The sequence below is a fragment of the Eretmochelys imbricata genome, chromosome 12 (assembly GCF_965152235.1).
Source record: "Eretmochelys imbricata isolate rEreImb1 chromosome 12, rEreImb1.hap1, whole genome shotgun sequence".
NCBI classification, from domain to species: domain Eukaryota; kingdom Metazoa; phylum Chordata; order Testudines; family Cheloniidae; genus Eretmochelys; species Eretmochelys imbricata.
In genome coordinates, this window is record NC_135583.1 from 7,509,651 (window position 1) to 7,525,698 (window position 16,048).

The following is a 16,048-nucleotide window of genomic DNA, read 5'->3' on the forward strand; positions in this document are numbered from 1 at the left end:
TTTAAATAGGACTTTTTTAATTCTTTACAGACTCGTTTCTAACTAATTTACAAGCGAGTCAGCCGGCTGCCATGGCCGGAGCCCAGCAGCAGGGTGGATCACACATTCAGAAACAGGCTTTACGGCTACAGGCACTAGCGGGTATCCGCAAATGGCTGGTTGGGGGGCTGTCGGTATGCCCAACCTCCAAACCCCTTATTACCGTGTTTGATTGCATTACTCCCCTAAGAAATCAATCCAGGAATGCATTCACACAGGTAAAAACCGTGAAAGGCTATCCCAGTGACAGCCTTCCAAAGAGCACCATCTAATAACGCCAACTGGCCCCTGCTGTGAGGTCTCTTCCTGAAAGTGTCATTTCCAGCAGTGACGTGAAAACATGATGTCCACTCGGGGTTCAAGGCACACATGGTCTATGTGTTATGGAGGACTGGGGCAGTGCAAGTGAAAGATGTCATTGGGGTCTGGCCTAATTCAGTTCAATCAACCTTTCGTCACAATTGTCTAATAATGCACTAATCTGTGTTTTTACTACACCAGGGTTACTAGGAAAGTCTAATCAAAATAGGGAACACAAACAGGAAGCCTGGTCTTAAGTTATTTACAAATCCCAGTAAATACAGATGCTTGTGCCATTCTGCTAGACAGGCTTCTGCGGTGGGGAAAATTTTAACAGTGCTGGGGATGTTCATTGTTGTGATGGCTCCATGTTCCTGTGCGCACTGGGATTCTGCCTTCAATCTTCTTACAGGCAAAAGGCATGGCACAGACTTTCAGTTCCGTCTCTTCCTCTTCACCGCCGCTGGTTCAGTCCCGCCAGATTCTTTATCTGTTGCACACCACGTGAATGGAACAGAAATGACAAGAAGATGAAAGTAATTAACACCAGTGGTACATGAATGTTCAGTGTGGCTACATGTAGCTGTTCCTTCCAAGTGTTTGGGAATCTGTCTCTGTGGGAAGGGACTAGGCAGATATCAGGCAGACCGGGATTACAGAAAAAACTCCCAGATATTGCATGCTCACCACCAGAGCAATCTAACCTAACTGTTCTCTGGAATTACATCCATCGTCTCCTCTCTTGCCCTGGTGTCAGCCTTCTCTCCAGCCAATGAGGGCTGCGTGTGGCTCCCTCTACAGCACAATCAACATCACTTCCTGAATTGGCTAGAGGTGTCCTTGGAAAGCAATACAAACCCCTTTTCCTAACTCTCCAGGGTCTTAGTGCCCCTGTGTAGCAATTCCAGCCTTGGGACGAACAATCGCAGCACCTGGACTTGGACTCCTCCCATCGTTGACATGTGCTGCTTTTGAACTACTGAACTTGTCCTTTTCCTTTTAAATGACCCCTTTAACCTCCTTTGATCTCTCCCTCTGTGACTAATGTAACGGACGGTAAAATGATGCCCCGATACACTAAATCTTCAACAATGGGATGTGCCTTGACAGCTGGTGCCAGCAGGATTAATCTACAGTGATGAGATTCGCAGTGTGGCAGCAGTAACTCTCATATAGCATGCAGATTTCTTGTGGCCTAGGATCCTAGAGTCCTTTCAACAAATGGCAGGAAAAACCCTAACGGTCTGAGGCGACAGGTGACCAGTCTAGGAGGGTGGGATTAATCCTTAACTGCAACAACAGTAAAAATTGTTCCCAAGTAATGCTCCAGTCTTAAACATGAAGAAAAGCTTATTTCTATTAGTGGGAAGGTAGTTTTGTTGCATGTGTAATCTGTGTTGTAGAGAAATTCAGTACAGAAACACAGTGCTGACAGGATTTGCTTGCTAAAATAACGGTATACTATCTATTTATTTAGCACCCTTTCATCCCAAAGGAAATCAAAGCAGTTTATCAGTTATAAACAGGCACAGGGGAAACACTTCATATGTCACAGACCGGCTACCACCTCTGTGGTGGAACACAGCTTCTTTTTAGTGAAAGAAGAGGATACTGTATCCAAATGAAATTGTGGAAGTCATTTAATCCAGAACATAAACCCCCGACTAGCAGTTTGGTCAGGACCCTGGCACAAGCACCTTGATTCTCATAATAAGTGCACCATCGGCTATTTAGTCATCACAAGTGGTCAGGAACTTGGTTTTACATCTCAGCTGAGCACAGACCTCTTCAGCAGCACAGTATCTCCTACCATAAAACTGGAGCAGGGGTTCAGGACTGATTCAGAGGGAAATGCACCCCTTACTGTTTAACCAAATACTATTACAGGCAGCACCTGGGTTTTCCTAAAAGTCCCTAATTTGGTCACTGACCAGGAAAGACATTACAAGGGAAAAAGACTGATAAATTCTTTATTCTGACACCTCTTTCTCTCCTACTTCCTGGCCCCTAATCCTCAAACATCCAACGTGTATTTTGGCACTGTATTGTGAGTTCTTTCATAGGGAAATGAGCAGACCATTCAAATACTTCTTCCCCAGAAAAAACATTTCAAGATGCTCGTGACTTGAAGCTCCACCAGTAAAGAAGCTACTATCTCCTTGATAGAAATACCACAAGAGACACTCTCTCAGCTGGGTTCTAAACTTGGGATGAAGAAGAAACTAGTATGAAGTCTGGATGAGGAATAGAAACAACCCTCTTTAGATGCTCTGCTTTCAACACTACTTACAGTGACTGCAGCTCCCATTAAGCCCTGGACGAGTGCTTCTCCTGTTGACTGTACCTAGGCAATACAAGAACACACTGTTGCTTTCTGCTGATTTTAAACTTGTATAGGCTCATAGGAGAGGTTTACACACACGTAGCTCTTTGCAAGCATGTGTTGCCGTGATGGAGGTGTTTGTATGCACCCAGTGATGCAGAAAAGTGACATCCAAGCACAGGTTCAGAGTGGAGCACAAGGGAGCCGACATGCACATCCAGTACATAGGCCAAGTGGTGACACACACGGACTAATATACTAAAACCATAACACAGGAATGGTTCCAAAGCAGAGGAGGGACTCGCCTGGAATTCTCCCAGTAACGTTATCTAAGTGGGCCAGTCTAGCATCAAAGTGACTAAATGTAACTATTTTGCTGGATTTACATGGAGAGGCATACACATGTAATTCACTGTCTATGTGATTTATACACATTTATTGTTATTGTACTAACAGTGCACATGGCTCGCCCGTCAGTATATTTTCTGTGTGTGTGTACTGGCTGGTTTGTGCCTAGGTGCTTGTTGTGCATTAGCACTGAACCATGTCCAGCTGCACACACATCACCTACGTAAGGCTATGTGTACGTCTGCACTGAAATCATGGGGTGTGATTACAGCTTGAGAGGCCGAGGCAGCATGGGCTATACAAGCCTGTGTGGAACCCTGGGTATTTACTCAGGCAGCTAGTGTGCACTTAAACCCATGCTGCTGCAGCTTCACGGTCCACTACCCAAGCTAGCTAGAGTACAGATAGCTTGGGTATGTCTGCTCAAGCTGCAACAAACCCATGATTGCAGTATCGACAGGCCCTATGTTCCCTAAACTATATAGTGTTACCTGTTTAGCTGTATGACCCATCTTCATGGCATCAGCTATTCTGTTTTCCAGGAAGCGCCAAGTCTCTTCAAAGTCAGGAGACGAGTCCTGCATCATCACCACCTCAGTGGTGTTGTAGATGCCAGCTAGCACTGTCCGACGAGTGTACCAATTAATCTGCAAGGACATGAATCATGAGTAAGGCTAAGGTTTTGTCAGAGATATTTTTAGTAAAAGTCATGGACAGGTCACAGGCAATAAACAAAAATTCACAGAAGCTTGTGACCTGTCCATGACTTTTGGAGGGGTCCCCCCACCAGGGCGGGGGCTGGGAGCTGCAAGGGGGCTGGCTGGGAGTTCCAGCCCCAGGGCAGAAAATGTCACGGAGATCTCTGGAAGTCACGGATTCCGTGATCTCCATGACATAATCATAGCTTTAATCATGAGACACAAGGTTAAGCACTGTCCAGTAAAATGCAGATCTCATAAGCTGACCTGGGAAGGGGAGAGGTAGAATAGAGGTAATCTCTCCCAAGTTATCAGCTGGGCAGTGATTGATCCAGGGTGAAGGGACAGCTTAGCAGACAAGACAGATTGAAATCAATGGAAGTTAGAACCCTAAATACCTTTGTGGCTCTGGGCCTTAAACTATTATGAATGCACAAATTGTGCTTATGCAGTAGGCCACCACCCTCTGACACGGCAGCTGCTCTCCTGGCACCAAACTGATATCACAATTACAGTGACCACCTGGTTCTGAGCAAGAGAGAGGGAGAAAAAGCAGCGTGTAGAAAATTGCTGACCAAAAGTTACACCACCACTACCCGCTTCAGAGTGCAAATAGGTTGCTGCAGGGGTTAGGAAGGAATCCAGCCTCACCCTATTCTGCGCTGCCCAGTCAGCAAGATGCATTGTGGAAGACTTCACCTTTCCGTAAGGCATTTGTATCAGCCAATGTGAAGTTAATAGCCTGATGCAGCACAACAAATCCTATATTCAGAACCAATCCCCAGCTGTGAGCTGCTAGGGATTCAGACATGTATAAAGAGTACTGATACCACACGCTGAATCATTACATTGCGCTAGCAATGCCATAAGATGCATTACAATGGGCTATACCTGAAACTCTCCAGTTTGTCCAACCGCACTTGAATAATTCCCATGCCAAGCAAAAAAAAATTGTAAAGGGACTCTTACTTTTCAACTTTGTTTGCTTTCGTGATTAAAAACCCCAAGTTGCAGCAGAGATAAGAGCAGTGATGGTTGCTCCATTCACACTTAAAAGCACAAGAGAAAACAGCGGACTTGAGTTGCAAAAACATGGTTAGAAATTGGCAAAATATTGGTTGGATAGAATGTCCTTCTATCAGCTACACCAGAAACTTGCAAACCTTTACTCTCCACATAGCCACTTGCAAACCAGTTTGTCTCAGACGCATCCCATTCTTTGCCCTTGTTCCTCTGCTGCGTCAAAGCATGCAACACAGGAGTCCTCTGTGCAAAGGTAGGTGACGGAGAGCTCCATGTTCAAGATGGCCTTACTGCAAGTGACTGAGCTAACGCCTTCCTAGGGAAACAGGGAATGGGATCAGCTTCCCAGGTCCCCACAGACAACTTGGTGACTCCCTCAGAAGTAGTGATGAATAGATAAAGAATGTGAAAGAGAGGTTCTTCCATTTCAAAGGTGCCGGGGAGACTTTCAGAAACAGCTCAGTTTAGGCCCAGCCTCTGAAATATCATCAATGACTTTCAGACTCCATAAGGCACTTAGATTTCTGGGTGTGATCAACTCCTTTCAGCTGCTTTCTGGTTTATTTCTTTAATTTTTCTGTCATCTTATTTATTTTCCATTGCAGTAGCTATTTTATACATAACTGAAGTTTATTAAAGTAGTTTGTTAAGATGGCTCATTTAGCTTTCCCCACTGATGTCTACATGAATTAAAATAATTTATTAATTGCTTTAATTAAAGCTATAATTTACTTTGCTTTTATTTCCTGCCAGAAAGATGAAGGCTTTAATAAGCTACTGGTATTTTATGTTTAGCTGCTTTGAAGGGTTTTGAGGAGAATCTGCACATGCTATCATCAATGGTGGAGACAGTAGCCTGAACAGAAACATTTCTTTTAATGGTGAACATTTGGATCAACTTTTCTGTCCCTGAGTTACACTCATATAAAATCTCAAATTGTGTTTGGGTCTTAAAAAAAAAAAAGAACATTGTTATAACAAAGTCTAAGAGAGCGACACCTTTTAGTCTATACCTAATTACAGCCAGTTATAAAGACACAGGGTACAATTTTCAAAAGCACATAAGTTACATAAGAGACGATTACTCCTGGGAGAATTCTGCGCCACTGCGCAATGCAGAATTTTGCAGAAATTAATGTTGTGCGCACAGAATTTCCTTTCCCCCACAGAAATGGGCTGCAGTGCTTCTGGCCACCACTAGGGGCCACTGGACCCAGCAGAGCCCAGCTCACACACAGAAGACACTGCAGGGGAAAAGAGGAGGGTGTATTGGCTAGGGGAGGAGCTCCACAGGGAGAGTGGGGGAGAGCTTGTGTGTGTCTGGCCCCCCAGCTGGGCTCTGGAGGGGAAGAGGGTAGAGAAACAGGAAGTGGGTTGTCATAGGGGTTTCTTTAACTCTACTCCTGGGGGAATGTGTGTGTGTGTCTGTATTATTACAGACATACTTGCTGGCAGGTATTTTGAAATAAGTTACCAAAATAACTTGAAATTGGTGTGATTAAGTAGCGTTGTTTTGACAAATAAAATTTGCAGAATTTTGCAGAACTTTTAAATATTGTGTGCACAATTTTTAAGTTTTGGTGCAGAATGCCTCCAGGAGTAGATGATGTTCCATTTTCAACAGTGACTTAAAAGCCTAAGTTTCATTGAAAGTCAATGGGCTGAAGAGCCAGATTGTAAAGGTATTTAGGAACCTGGGGGAGGGATAGCTCAGTGGTTTGAGCATTGGCCTGCTAAACCCAGGGTTGAGAGTTCAATCCTTGAGGGGGCCATTTAGGGATCTGGGACAAAAATGGGAGATTGGTCCTGCTTTGAGCAGGGAGTTGGACTAGATGACCTCCTGAGGTCCCTTCCAACCCTGATATTCTATTCTATGATTCTATGAACCTTGAGATGCAGGTAGGCTTTTGAAAAATCCCACTAGGTGCCTAAGTCCCACAGACTTTCAACAGAACTTAGGCTCCTAAGTCACTGTTGAAAATGGGAACTTAAGCGTTCTGAAAATTTTGTCCTTACTCAATTCTACAACAAGGATAAAGACTTTGCTCTGAAACAGACATGATTGCAATGCACACTTCAATCCTTCATGTTGCTATGCAATGCTAAAAGGTATGACTAGTCTGTTTGCATGGCGCCAGGACTTACATCGGTGGACTGATCTCCTGCATAGTGCCACATATCGTCCACCATGCTAGTGAGGAGGTTTAGGCTGGAAGGGATGTTGTGTGGAAGCAGCAGAACGCTTACAGCCTGAAAAGGAAGGAGACAGACAAGTGGAGAGAAGCACACAGCATTAAAACAAACCAACACACAATCTTTTGCATGCATTGATTTTTTTCCCCATGTTGCTATGGTTCTGTCTCCACCTCGAGCAAGAGGCATTCCCAGTCCCATTCAGCTAGCAATGGTCTCTTTTATGTCCCCCTCCTTGAGTAACAGGGCCATTATGAATCCTATTGGTGCTCTCTTTCTTGCAAGAAAGAAACACTTCCACCCTCCTGTGGGAGGCCTCCATCTTCCTTCACAACACAACTAATATATTAACACTATTATCTGCCTTCTCTCTGTTGGGAAAAACTGGATGAAGCTATCCAATCCAGCAGTGATGCCTCTAGATCAGCTGGTAGCTACTGAAGCTATGCTCACCCCCACTGGAAGTGAGCACCTCACCTTAAAACACCTCCTAGTTTTCTAGCCCAAGGAGGGAAGAGGCTAAATCCAAGAATTAAGCTTGGATGTTCAGCAAAGCAGCATCAAGTTCCAACAAGCTCATCAATCTACCTTAGTTTGTGTTTTTGAAGGTTTATCGTTAGCATGCTGGAGATGCAATATAGTGAAATAAGCACCACTTCACCATTTCCAAGCATCAGATGAGCAGAATGCAACAGACCCCAGGACCAGTGCTACAGGGAACCTATCTTGCAATTTGAGTGCAGGAGCAATCCAGCACAGAGACTGAACTCCCCTTGGAGCTCCAGAATGGAAGGGGTGCATCATGAGATGTTTGCCATTTTGGGATTGCAAGAAAAAACACCATCAATCTCTGCTGCCAGCTGTTACCCTCCAAGGACATACCCCTAGGTCCTGAAGGAACTATCTAGTGTGGGTTTCACATATGCTAGGGAATCCAGAGGCTTCAGGGACATATTTAAAAAGAGAATCTGCAGGTCCATTTTGTACCTGGGGCCATTTCTCAATGTATGGGATAAGCATCCTCAGTCTGGCTTCCACAGCATCTCTCAGGAACTGGTCTGTCTTCTTCTTCCTGGAAGAAGAAAAACCATACACCTATCTGCTAAAGATTCAACTTTGAATTTTCATTTTTAAAATTTTAACCTCCATCCAAACTTAGCAGATGAGGTGCATCCTTCCCGTCTCCTAACTCTGGCTCATCTATACAAGCACATGTCTGTATGGCTGGATTCATTTGTACATGAATAATTTTTCTTCTGAAGCACCTATGTCACTGGACAGTACTTTTGTCCTATCCCCTGGTGCCTGTGCACCTAGGAAGACACATGTTTCCGCATATAGTTAGTAACTACAACACATGATACTCACTCTGCCTGGCCCAGATGCACCAGTTTTTGCTGTTCCTCCAACAAATTAGAGAGCTCAGAGTTGCACTGGGACACAAAGTGTAGTATCAGCTCACTGCCGTCATTGTGAAACATCCCTGCTGCAGCAACAGAGAGGCCCAGAGACTGTGGGACGGAAGGAGAAAGACTCAGTCGGTCACTAATTGCTGAACAGCCACCACGTAGGGAATGCCGTTTGATATTTGATTTGGTACAAGACATCACATGAATTCAAAACAGAATGAAGTTACTTTATAAAGCTCTTCCTGTACCAACCTCTTCCCAGACCCTTCTGTGCCCCTGTTGCTCCACACTGCATCTAACGTTGACATTACCTTCTAGTGAGTGTATAAAGTGGGTCAGTTCTGCCCTGCTTTATAGACAGGACCAACCCTATGGATTTCCATAAGGTTGCTCAAGTGTAAGGGAAGAGTTTGGCTCTGGGTCTCTTTGAACTGCATCTCTCTCTAATTTCTTACATGCTCTCGGTCTCTCCTGCCACATACCTTGGCTCCCTCTGCAATGGCATCTGCTGTCCACCCGTGAGTAGGCACAAACTCCAGCGACGCTGTCAGGATTCGGTGCTGCAGCTGCTCTTCACTCTCATAGTCCTCAGATTCCGCACCACCCTGATCAGTGTAACTAAAAGAAGGTGTCATTATAGTGAGGGAATTCTACCCTCACATACCACAAACCAGGACACATCATCCTATTCTTGTTTCACCACTGGCAGGTGCTCTCTTGAGTCAGATACACACTGGGTTGTCCTTTGCTTTATGGTTCTGCTCTTTTAATACAAATCCCCCCCCGTCTCTCTAAAATCCTTCCTGTCTCTGGGGAAAATGATCCTTAAAATTAACCACAGTTCATGTAGGGGCAAGAGGAGAAAAGGAGGGCTGGACCTAGATGGGTACCTGGTGACTGCCCAGTTTTGAATATTGCTTGTGTAACTGTAAATTGTTTTGTCACAGGCCTTGTATTTAGCATATAAGGCAACCATAACTGCCAAGTTTACAAAAATCTAAAACTGACGCATGTGCTATGCAAACAAGAGAAATTCCTGCTTGGAAGCAGTTCCTATTCTGCCTCTCTGATGGCCAAGAGAACTTGCATTTTGTCAGAGCAAAACAGAACGCCAAACTCAGAAGTATCAAGTTCTGGATTAAACCTGGAATTCATGATTTTTGAATGGGTTCTCCATTTCTCTAATCCCTTTATCAGCAGGTACTGGTACTGGCTATGTAGGTTACCTGTGGTGTGAGCGCTGGGGCTCCTGGTCAGGCTGGTCACCTGGTGGGTGTGATTCAAAACGTTGCTGGGAGGAAGATGGTGGCGGCTCCTGTTTCTGTTCATCTGAGACTCTCCTCAGCAGAGCTGAGGCATGGAAGGCACGCTGGGCTGGGTACAATGGGCATGTGACCACTGAAATGGAAACCACAAGAGTCATTGGTCTCCGTTAAAGGAGAGTGAGGAGGAACCAGGGGTGAATGAGAACAGAAACAGAGATTGGAGCAACTAGTTTTTTCCTCCAGAAAAAGTGTCCATATTTGTGCGCTTGAAATAAAGGGAAGATGTTCTGTTGTAGGAAAAAAATCCTGCAGTTTGTGATCTTCTTCCAAACAGCAGAGGATTTCACAACCTTGCACTGGAAGCCAAACAAACACTGACTGGAGGCCACCACAGCATGACTTGCCTCCTCTTTCTTTCCATGCTGAAACCAGTAAGGAAAAGAAAGTAAAGAGCCAGTGAACTTACAATAAAGAGCTTGACTGGGTAGTGCTTATGACCGACAGACTAACCAAATCCTAACAATGCTACACTTAGACTAGGGCATTTAATTTTAAAGTGACCTGTTCAAAGACAAAATGCTACTGTAATTTGGCTATCACATAATAATTGTTTTTCTTTAGCCAAACAGAGTTATTTTTTAAAAATGTAATGCGTGTATATGTATATTCTGTGTCCTTCCCAAAGGGGCATGCTGCTGATCTGACACAGACTGCACTTTAAAAAATCTGGGTTCATTGACTAAGCAGCTCATCTGACTTGAGATTGTAAATAAAAACTGGCTTCCCCCCCCGGTAAATGTCACCCAGTGACAGATGATATGAATGAGTTGGCCAGCTACTTTGCTAAATTCCTTTCTGGGTCTGATCATAGTCATGCCCCAAATTGCACTTTGGAAAGAATGTGGATGGCTTATTATGTATATGCCTGGGGAGGAACTGGTCAAGGAAAGTTATTAAGGAGACTAGTTTTCATTTTCAGCCTCACTACCAAGATATTTAAGTGCAGGCTTTTATTTAAGGCTTTTCCACTGGACACTAATTAAATTTTGTCTTGACCAGAATGGGGTTTACAGGTTAGTACATTAACACAGTTGCCCGTCTTTGGCTTAGAAAGAACCAATTCCATAGGGCTTGTCTACACAAATCATTAGTTTGCAGCAAGCTGGGGTGTAAATCTACCACACAGTCGCCAGCTGCGCACTAACTGTCCCTGTGGATCCTGCTGACATGCACTAACAGTTCCCTAGTGTGCTCTTATCTTCCTCATTTTGAAATGGGAATGAATCAAAGGACAATAAGGAGCTGTTAGTGTGTGTCAGCAGGGTCTGCATGGACACTTGGTACGCAGCAGGCTAGCGTGGGGTAGATTTAAACCCAAGTTGCTGTAAAGTACGTGCATAGACAAGCCACTGGCTGCATAGTTCAGACACCCTCTAAGCTCTCCCTTAAGTGAAAATACACAATCTGGGACAATTTTACCCATTCCGTTTTTTGGGGGGAGGGGCAGAAAGAGATTAATGGGATGATCTGATAACTCTAAAGGAGATTTTCTTTATGTCCCAAGAGCCAAGAAGTTTTAATAGCAGAATACTCCTTTCAATATCCTTCACCCAGCACTTCCTCTTCCATAACAGGCTCTTATCAACCATCATTTCCACCCCCCACACCTCCCAGTCTCACGCTGTACGACTTGTTATGTCTAGAACTGGCAAACAGTTGTACATAAACTGCAGTCAAACAGGGCTTCCTTATTGTTCATACCACTTCATCACCACTGTCTGAGCCACTCGACTCCAGTTAACCCAAAACTTGCAATAGGTCTGGCTTCATTGTATTAGAGACACCAATTTCTCTTCCTTACAGCATGTGACCTGCTGGTGTTCTTCACCCTTACTGTGCCCTGTGTCCCAATGACACCGCCAGCCGCGCATACTACGGTTCGAGTAAAGCTGAGAGGATCTTGCACCCTAACACTAAAGCCAACACGAAGGGTACACGGCGCGTAAGACTTCTGGTGTCAGCATGAGACACTGCAGTGAGGCCTCTATGCCACTCCACAGACACAGTGCTAATCTTGCTGTGCTCCTCTTAGTGGTTCGGTTACAAATGACACAGGCAGGGCTCAGGATACCGGAATACCAGTTAAACATCTAATTCACTCTAGCCCAGAGGTTCTCAAACTTTTATACTGGTGACCCCTTTTACACAGCAAGCCTCTGAGTGTGACTCCCCCCCCTATAAATTAAAAACCCTTTATTATATATTTAACACCATTATAAATGCTGGAGGCAAAGCGGGGGCTGGGGTGGCGGCTGACAGCTCACAACCCCCAACTAATAACCTCGCGACCCCCCCCAGTTTGAGAACTCTAGCATGTGGAGTAGCGCCTTGTCAGTCATGCATCTGCTTCTCCTTAACACTCATAACCTCTCAATGCCATCTGACCCCCTACTCTGCCCTGATACCCAGAATATACCAAAGCCAAGTGAATGTCCGGCTCCTGGCCCAGTACCAAATGGACCCAAATTCTAGCACTGTGCCACTAGCACTCACAGATAACCACTTAAACACAACTACATCAGAGCTTCCGCCTACCTAGCTGATGCGTCTGAGCTCTACTGGCAGCCTGTGATTTGGTTTGCAAGCTGCTAGGGGCAGAAGCCATCGCTTTTAATCGGTGCAGCGTCACGGGCCATCTTGGTGCTTGGTAAATAAATAGGAGTCTAGTTAAATGGAAAACTGCTACGCAGCCTTAACCACGCAGCTGGCAGCACCCCCCCCCGGGCACACTGCAGGGCACCAATGCCAGCCAGATGTGTCTGTAAATGGGTCTCCACAATGCCACCCCGCTGGCACCCAGCATCCTCACCCCACTCTCCCCAGCGCCACCCTGCAGCCACCCCACTCTCCCCAGCAACAACCGGCACCCACCCCACTCTCCCCAGCGCCACCCTGCAGCCACCCAGCACCCACCACGCTCTCCCCAGCGCCACCCCGCTGGCACCCAGCACCCACCCCACTCTCCCCAGCGCCACCCTGCACCCACCCAGCACCCACCACGCTGGCACCCTGCACCCACCCCACTCTCCCCAGCGCCACCCTGCAGCCACCCAGCACCCACCCCGCTGGCACCCAGCACCCACCCCACTCTCCCCAGCGCCACCCTGCAGCCACCCCACACCCACCCCACTCTCCCCAGCGCCACCCTGCAGCCACCCCGCACCCACCCCACTCTCCCCAGCGCCACCCTGCAGCCACCCAGCACCCACCACGCTGGCACCCAGCACCCACCCCACTCTCCCCAGCGCCACCCTGCAGCCACCCCACACCCACCCCACTCTCCCCAGCGCCACCCTGCAGCCACCCCGCACCCACCCCACTCTCCCCAGCGCCACCCTGCAGCCACCCCGCACCCACCACGCTGGCACCCAGCACCCACCCCACTCTCCCCAGCGCCACCTTGCAGCCACTCAGCACCCACCCCACTCTCCCCAGCGCCACCCTGCAGCCACCCAGCACCCACCCCACTCTCCCCAGCGCCACCCTGCACCCACCTGCCCCCCGCCCCGCCCCCTCCAGCGCCCTCCCCCCCGCTGGCACCCGACACCCGCCCCGCTCTCCCCCGGCCCGCCTGGCCCAGCCCGCCGGGACACACAGCTGAGAACAGCGGCCCAGCCGGCCCCAGCCCCCCGGTCACCAGGCCCGGAGCCAGGCGGGCCCCCTCAGTGCCCTTCGTCTCCCCGCCCTCGGGCGGGCCCCGCGCTGGCCCCTCACCCGGCCGGCAGCGCAGCAGCCCCCAGCCCGCGCGCCGCAGGCTCCCCGCAGCCGCCGCCACCGCCGCCATCTTGGAAGCGGGCAAGGCCGGGCCGGAGCCGTCAGCGTGGCGCCCCGTGGGGGCGGCGGGCGCGGGCCGATGACGGGGCGGGGAAGGCCGGGCCGGGCGGCGTAGGCGGGCGGCGCGGCCGCGGCGGAGAGGTAAGAGGGGCGGTGCGGAGCCGGGGCAGCCCCTGTGGGTCTCCCCCTTCGCTCGGAGATAGCTTGGGGGGGCCTATCCCTCCCCCCAGTGAGTCCTTTGGGACCCCCCTCCGTTCCCCTCCCCCCCAGTGAGTCCTTTGGGGGCCCCCTCTGTCCCCTCCCCCTATTCCCTCTCTCTTCCCATCCCCCCAGTGACTCCTTTGGGGGCCCCCTTACCCCTCTGTCCCCTCCCCCTATTCCCTCTCTGTTCCCCTCCCCCCGTCCTTTCCCCCCCAGTGACTCCTTTGGGGGTCCCCTCCCCTCCCCCTATTCCCTCTCTCTGTTCCCCTTCCCCCAGTGACTCCTTTGGGGGCCCCCTTACCCCTCTGTCCCCTCCCCCTATTCCCTCTCTGTTCCCCTCCCCCCGTCCTTTCCCCCCCCCCCAGTGACTCCTTTGGGGGTCCCCTCCCCTCCCCCTATTTCCTCTCCCCCCAGTGACTCCTTTGGGGGCCCCCTTCCCCCCCTCTGTTCCCCTCCCCACCAGTGACCCCTTTGGGGTCCCCCTTCCCTGTTCTGTTCCCCTCCCCCCAGCGACTCCTTTGGGGGCCCCCTCTCTCTTCCCCTCCCCCCAGCGACTCCTTTGGGGGCCCCCTCTCTCTTCCCCTCCCCCCAGCGACTCCTTTGGGGGCCCCCTCTCTCTTCCCCTCCCCCCAGCGACTCCTTTGGGGGCCCCCTTACCCCTCTGTCCCCTCCCCCCTTCCCTCTCTGTTCCCCTCCCCCCTGTCCTTTCTCCCCCAGTGACTCCTTTGGGGGTCCCCTCCCCTCCCCCATTCCCCCTCTCTGTTCCCCTTCCCCCAGTGACTCCTTTGGGGGTCCCCTCCTCTCCCCCATTCCCTCTCTTTGTCCTTTCCCAACAGTGACTCCTTTGGGCACCTTCTCCCTGTTCCCTCTCTCTGTCCCCTGCCCCAGTGATGCCTTTGGGGCCCTCCCCCCATGAGCCCTGCTGGGCTGCGAATACCTTCATTCAGGGGCAATGGATGGCTATGGCACCCTGCCACCCCCAGAGTCAGGGGGAGCGAGATTCCTTGTCCCTCTTCTCTTGCATGAGGGCACCTTCTTACCTGGGCACTGCCTGGCATGAGGGCTTTCCCCCTCCCCTCAGCTAGCAGCCTGGCGTAAGTCATTGCCTGGTGCTAGGCTGATCTTCCTTAGTCATATCTTGCTTGCTGGCGCAGGGCCTTCAGTGTGATCTTGGCCTCTCCAACGTAATTATCTTTGGGGAGAGACCCTTTTTATTCTTATTTCTCCTCCATTGTTCTGCCACCGGCATTACACTGGTATTAGTTTGATGCTGCTTCCCATCTGTTTCTTCTCCTGGTGTGTGTCTGTAGGATACCAGCATACCACGCCTGCTCTCACTGCAGCATCTCCACCTTAATATGCTCCTAGGCCAATGCCCCCTTCTTTACCCCCATTGTATAACATCATGATTAACAGCTGCCATGCCCTGGTCATGTAGGCAGAGGCTGGATGACTGCCTAGGACAACAAAAGCTAAAAACTAAGGCTGTCAAACAATTTGGAAAATTGTGATTAATCACGCGATTAAAAATTAATGGTGATAATCACACTGTTAAACAATAATAGAATACATTTATTTAAATTTTTTTGGACATTTTCTACATTTTCAAATATATTGATTTCAATTACAACACAGAATACAAAGTGTACAGTGCTCACTTTATATTTTTTTATTAAAAATATTTGCACTGTAAAAGCAAGAGAAATAGTATTTTTCAATTCCCCATTACAAATAGGGTGCAATCTCTTTATCATGAAAGTTGAACTTACAAATGTAGAATTATGTACACTAAATAACTGCATTCAAAAATAAAACAGTGTAAAGCTTTAGAGCAGGGTTCGGCAACCTTTCAGAAGTGGTGTGCCGAGTCTTCATTTATTCACTTTAATTTAAGGTTTCGCGTGCCAGTAATACATGTTAATGTTTTTTAGAAGGTCTCTCTCTATAAGTCTATATATTATATAACTAAACTATTGACAAGGTTTTCAAAATGTATAAGAAGCTTCATTTAAAATTAAATTAAAATGCAGATCTTACACCACTGGCCTGCTCAGCCCACTGCCAGCCTGGGGTTCGTTCACCTTGGCCAGCAGCAGGCTGAGCGGGGCCTGCGGCCGGGACCCCGACTGGCAAGGGGCTGGCGGCCGGGACCCCAGACTGGCAGTGTGCTGAGCGGCTCAGTCTGCTGCCATTCAGCCCGCTGCTGGCCTGGGGTTCAGTCCGCCGGCTCCTGCCAACCAGGGTCCCGGCTGCCAGCCCTGCTCAGCCCACTGCCGGTCTGGGATCCCAGCCCTGCCCATATAGAGTGGGTACCTACCTTCTCCCTGGTTCTAGCCCATTCTCTTCCTCTCTCTCTGCACTGAGCTGAGGGTGGGAGTGCACTGAGCACAGGGCTGGGGGTGAAGAAGCAGGCTG

General features: G+C 48.7%; 2 protein-coding genes across 4 annotated transcripts in view; one reads left to right on the forward strand and one right to left on the reverse strand.

Annotated features, from left to right (window-relative positions):
- Nucleotides 1-13,505, reverse strand: COQ9 (coenzyme Q9). 3 transcript variants are annotated; one of them, XM_077830679.1, is made up of 10 exons: nucleotides 13,373-13,484; nucleotides 12,194-12,301; nucleotides 9,560-9,731; nucleotides 8,816-8,951; nucleotides 8,293-8,435; nucleotides 7,912-7,996; nucleotides 6,877-6,981; nucleotides 3,502-3,657; nucleotides 2,630-2,683; nucleotides 1-829 (listed from the first exon to the last, which is right to left on the reverse strand). In XM_077830679.1, exons 1-10 carry the CDS (start codon nucleotides 13,440-13,442, stop codon nucleotides 794-796), a joined length of 1,065 nt encoding a protein of 354 aa, XP_077686805.1. In that variant the 5' UTR covers nucleotides 13,443-13,484; the 3' UTR covers nucleotides 1-793. The 3 variants fall into 3 exon arrangements, with proteins under 3 accessions (XP_077686805.1, XP_077686806.1, XP_077686807.1); XM_077830680.1 differs by lacking the exon at nucleotides 12,194-12,301 and having other exon boundaries at nucleotides 13,373-13,505; XM_077830681.1 differs by lacking the exons at nucleotides 1-829; nucleotides 2,630-2,683; nucleotides 3,502-3,657 and adding an exon at nucleotides 3,675-5,047 and having other exon boundaries at nucleotides 13,373-13,486.
- CIAPIN1 (cytokine induced apoptosis inhibitor 1) overlaps nucleotides 13,464-16,048 on the forward strand; it is an 18,931-nt gene continuing 16,346 nt past the window's right edge. Inside the window, exon 1 of the mRNA XM_077830682.1 lies at nucleotides 13,464-13,573. The gene's annotated coding sequence lies outside the window, so the exon portion shown is untranslated. The remainder of the gene's footprint in view (nucleotides 13,574-16,048) is intronic.

What these genes read in the sequence shown, in the direction of transcription:
- COQ9 (XM_077830679.1), bottom strand. Translation starts at nt 13,442, where the DNA reads ATGGCGGCGGTGGCGGCGGCTGCGGGGAGCCTGCGGCGCGCGGGCTGG. An exon ending in CCCCAGCGCTCACACCACAG is followed by an intron (nt 8,952 to 9,559) that starts GTAACCTACATA and finishes ACCTTCTTTTAG; the next exon opens with TTACACTGATCAGGGTGGTG. An exon ending in TAATGGGAGCTGCAGTCACT is followed by an intron (nt 830 to 2,629) that starts GTAAGTAGTGTT and finishes GGTGTGCAACAG; the next exon opens with ATAAAGAATCTGGCGGGACT.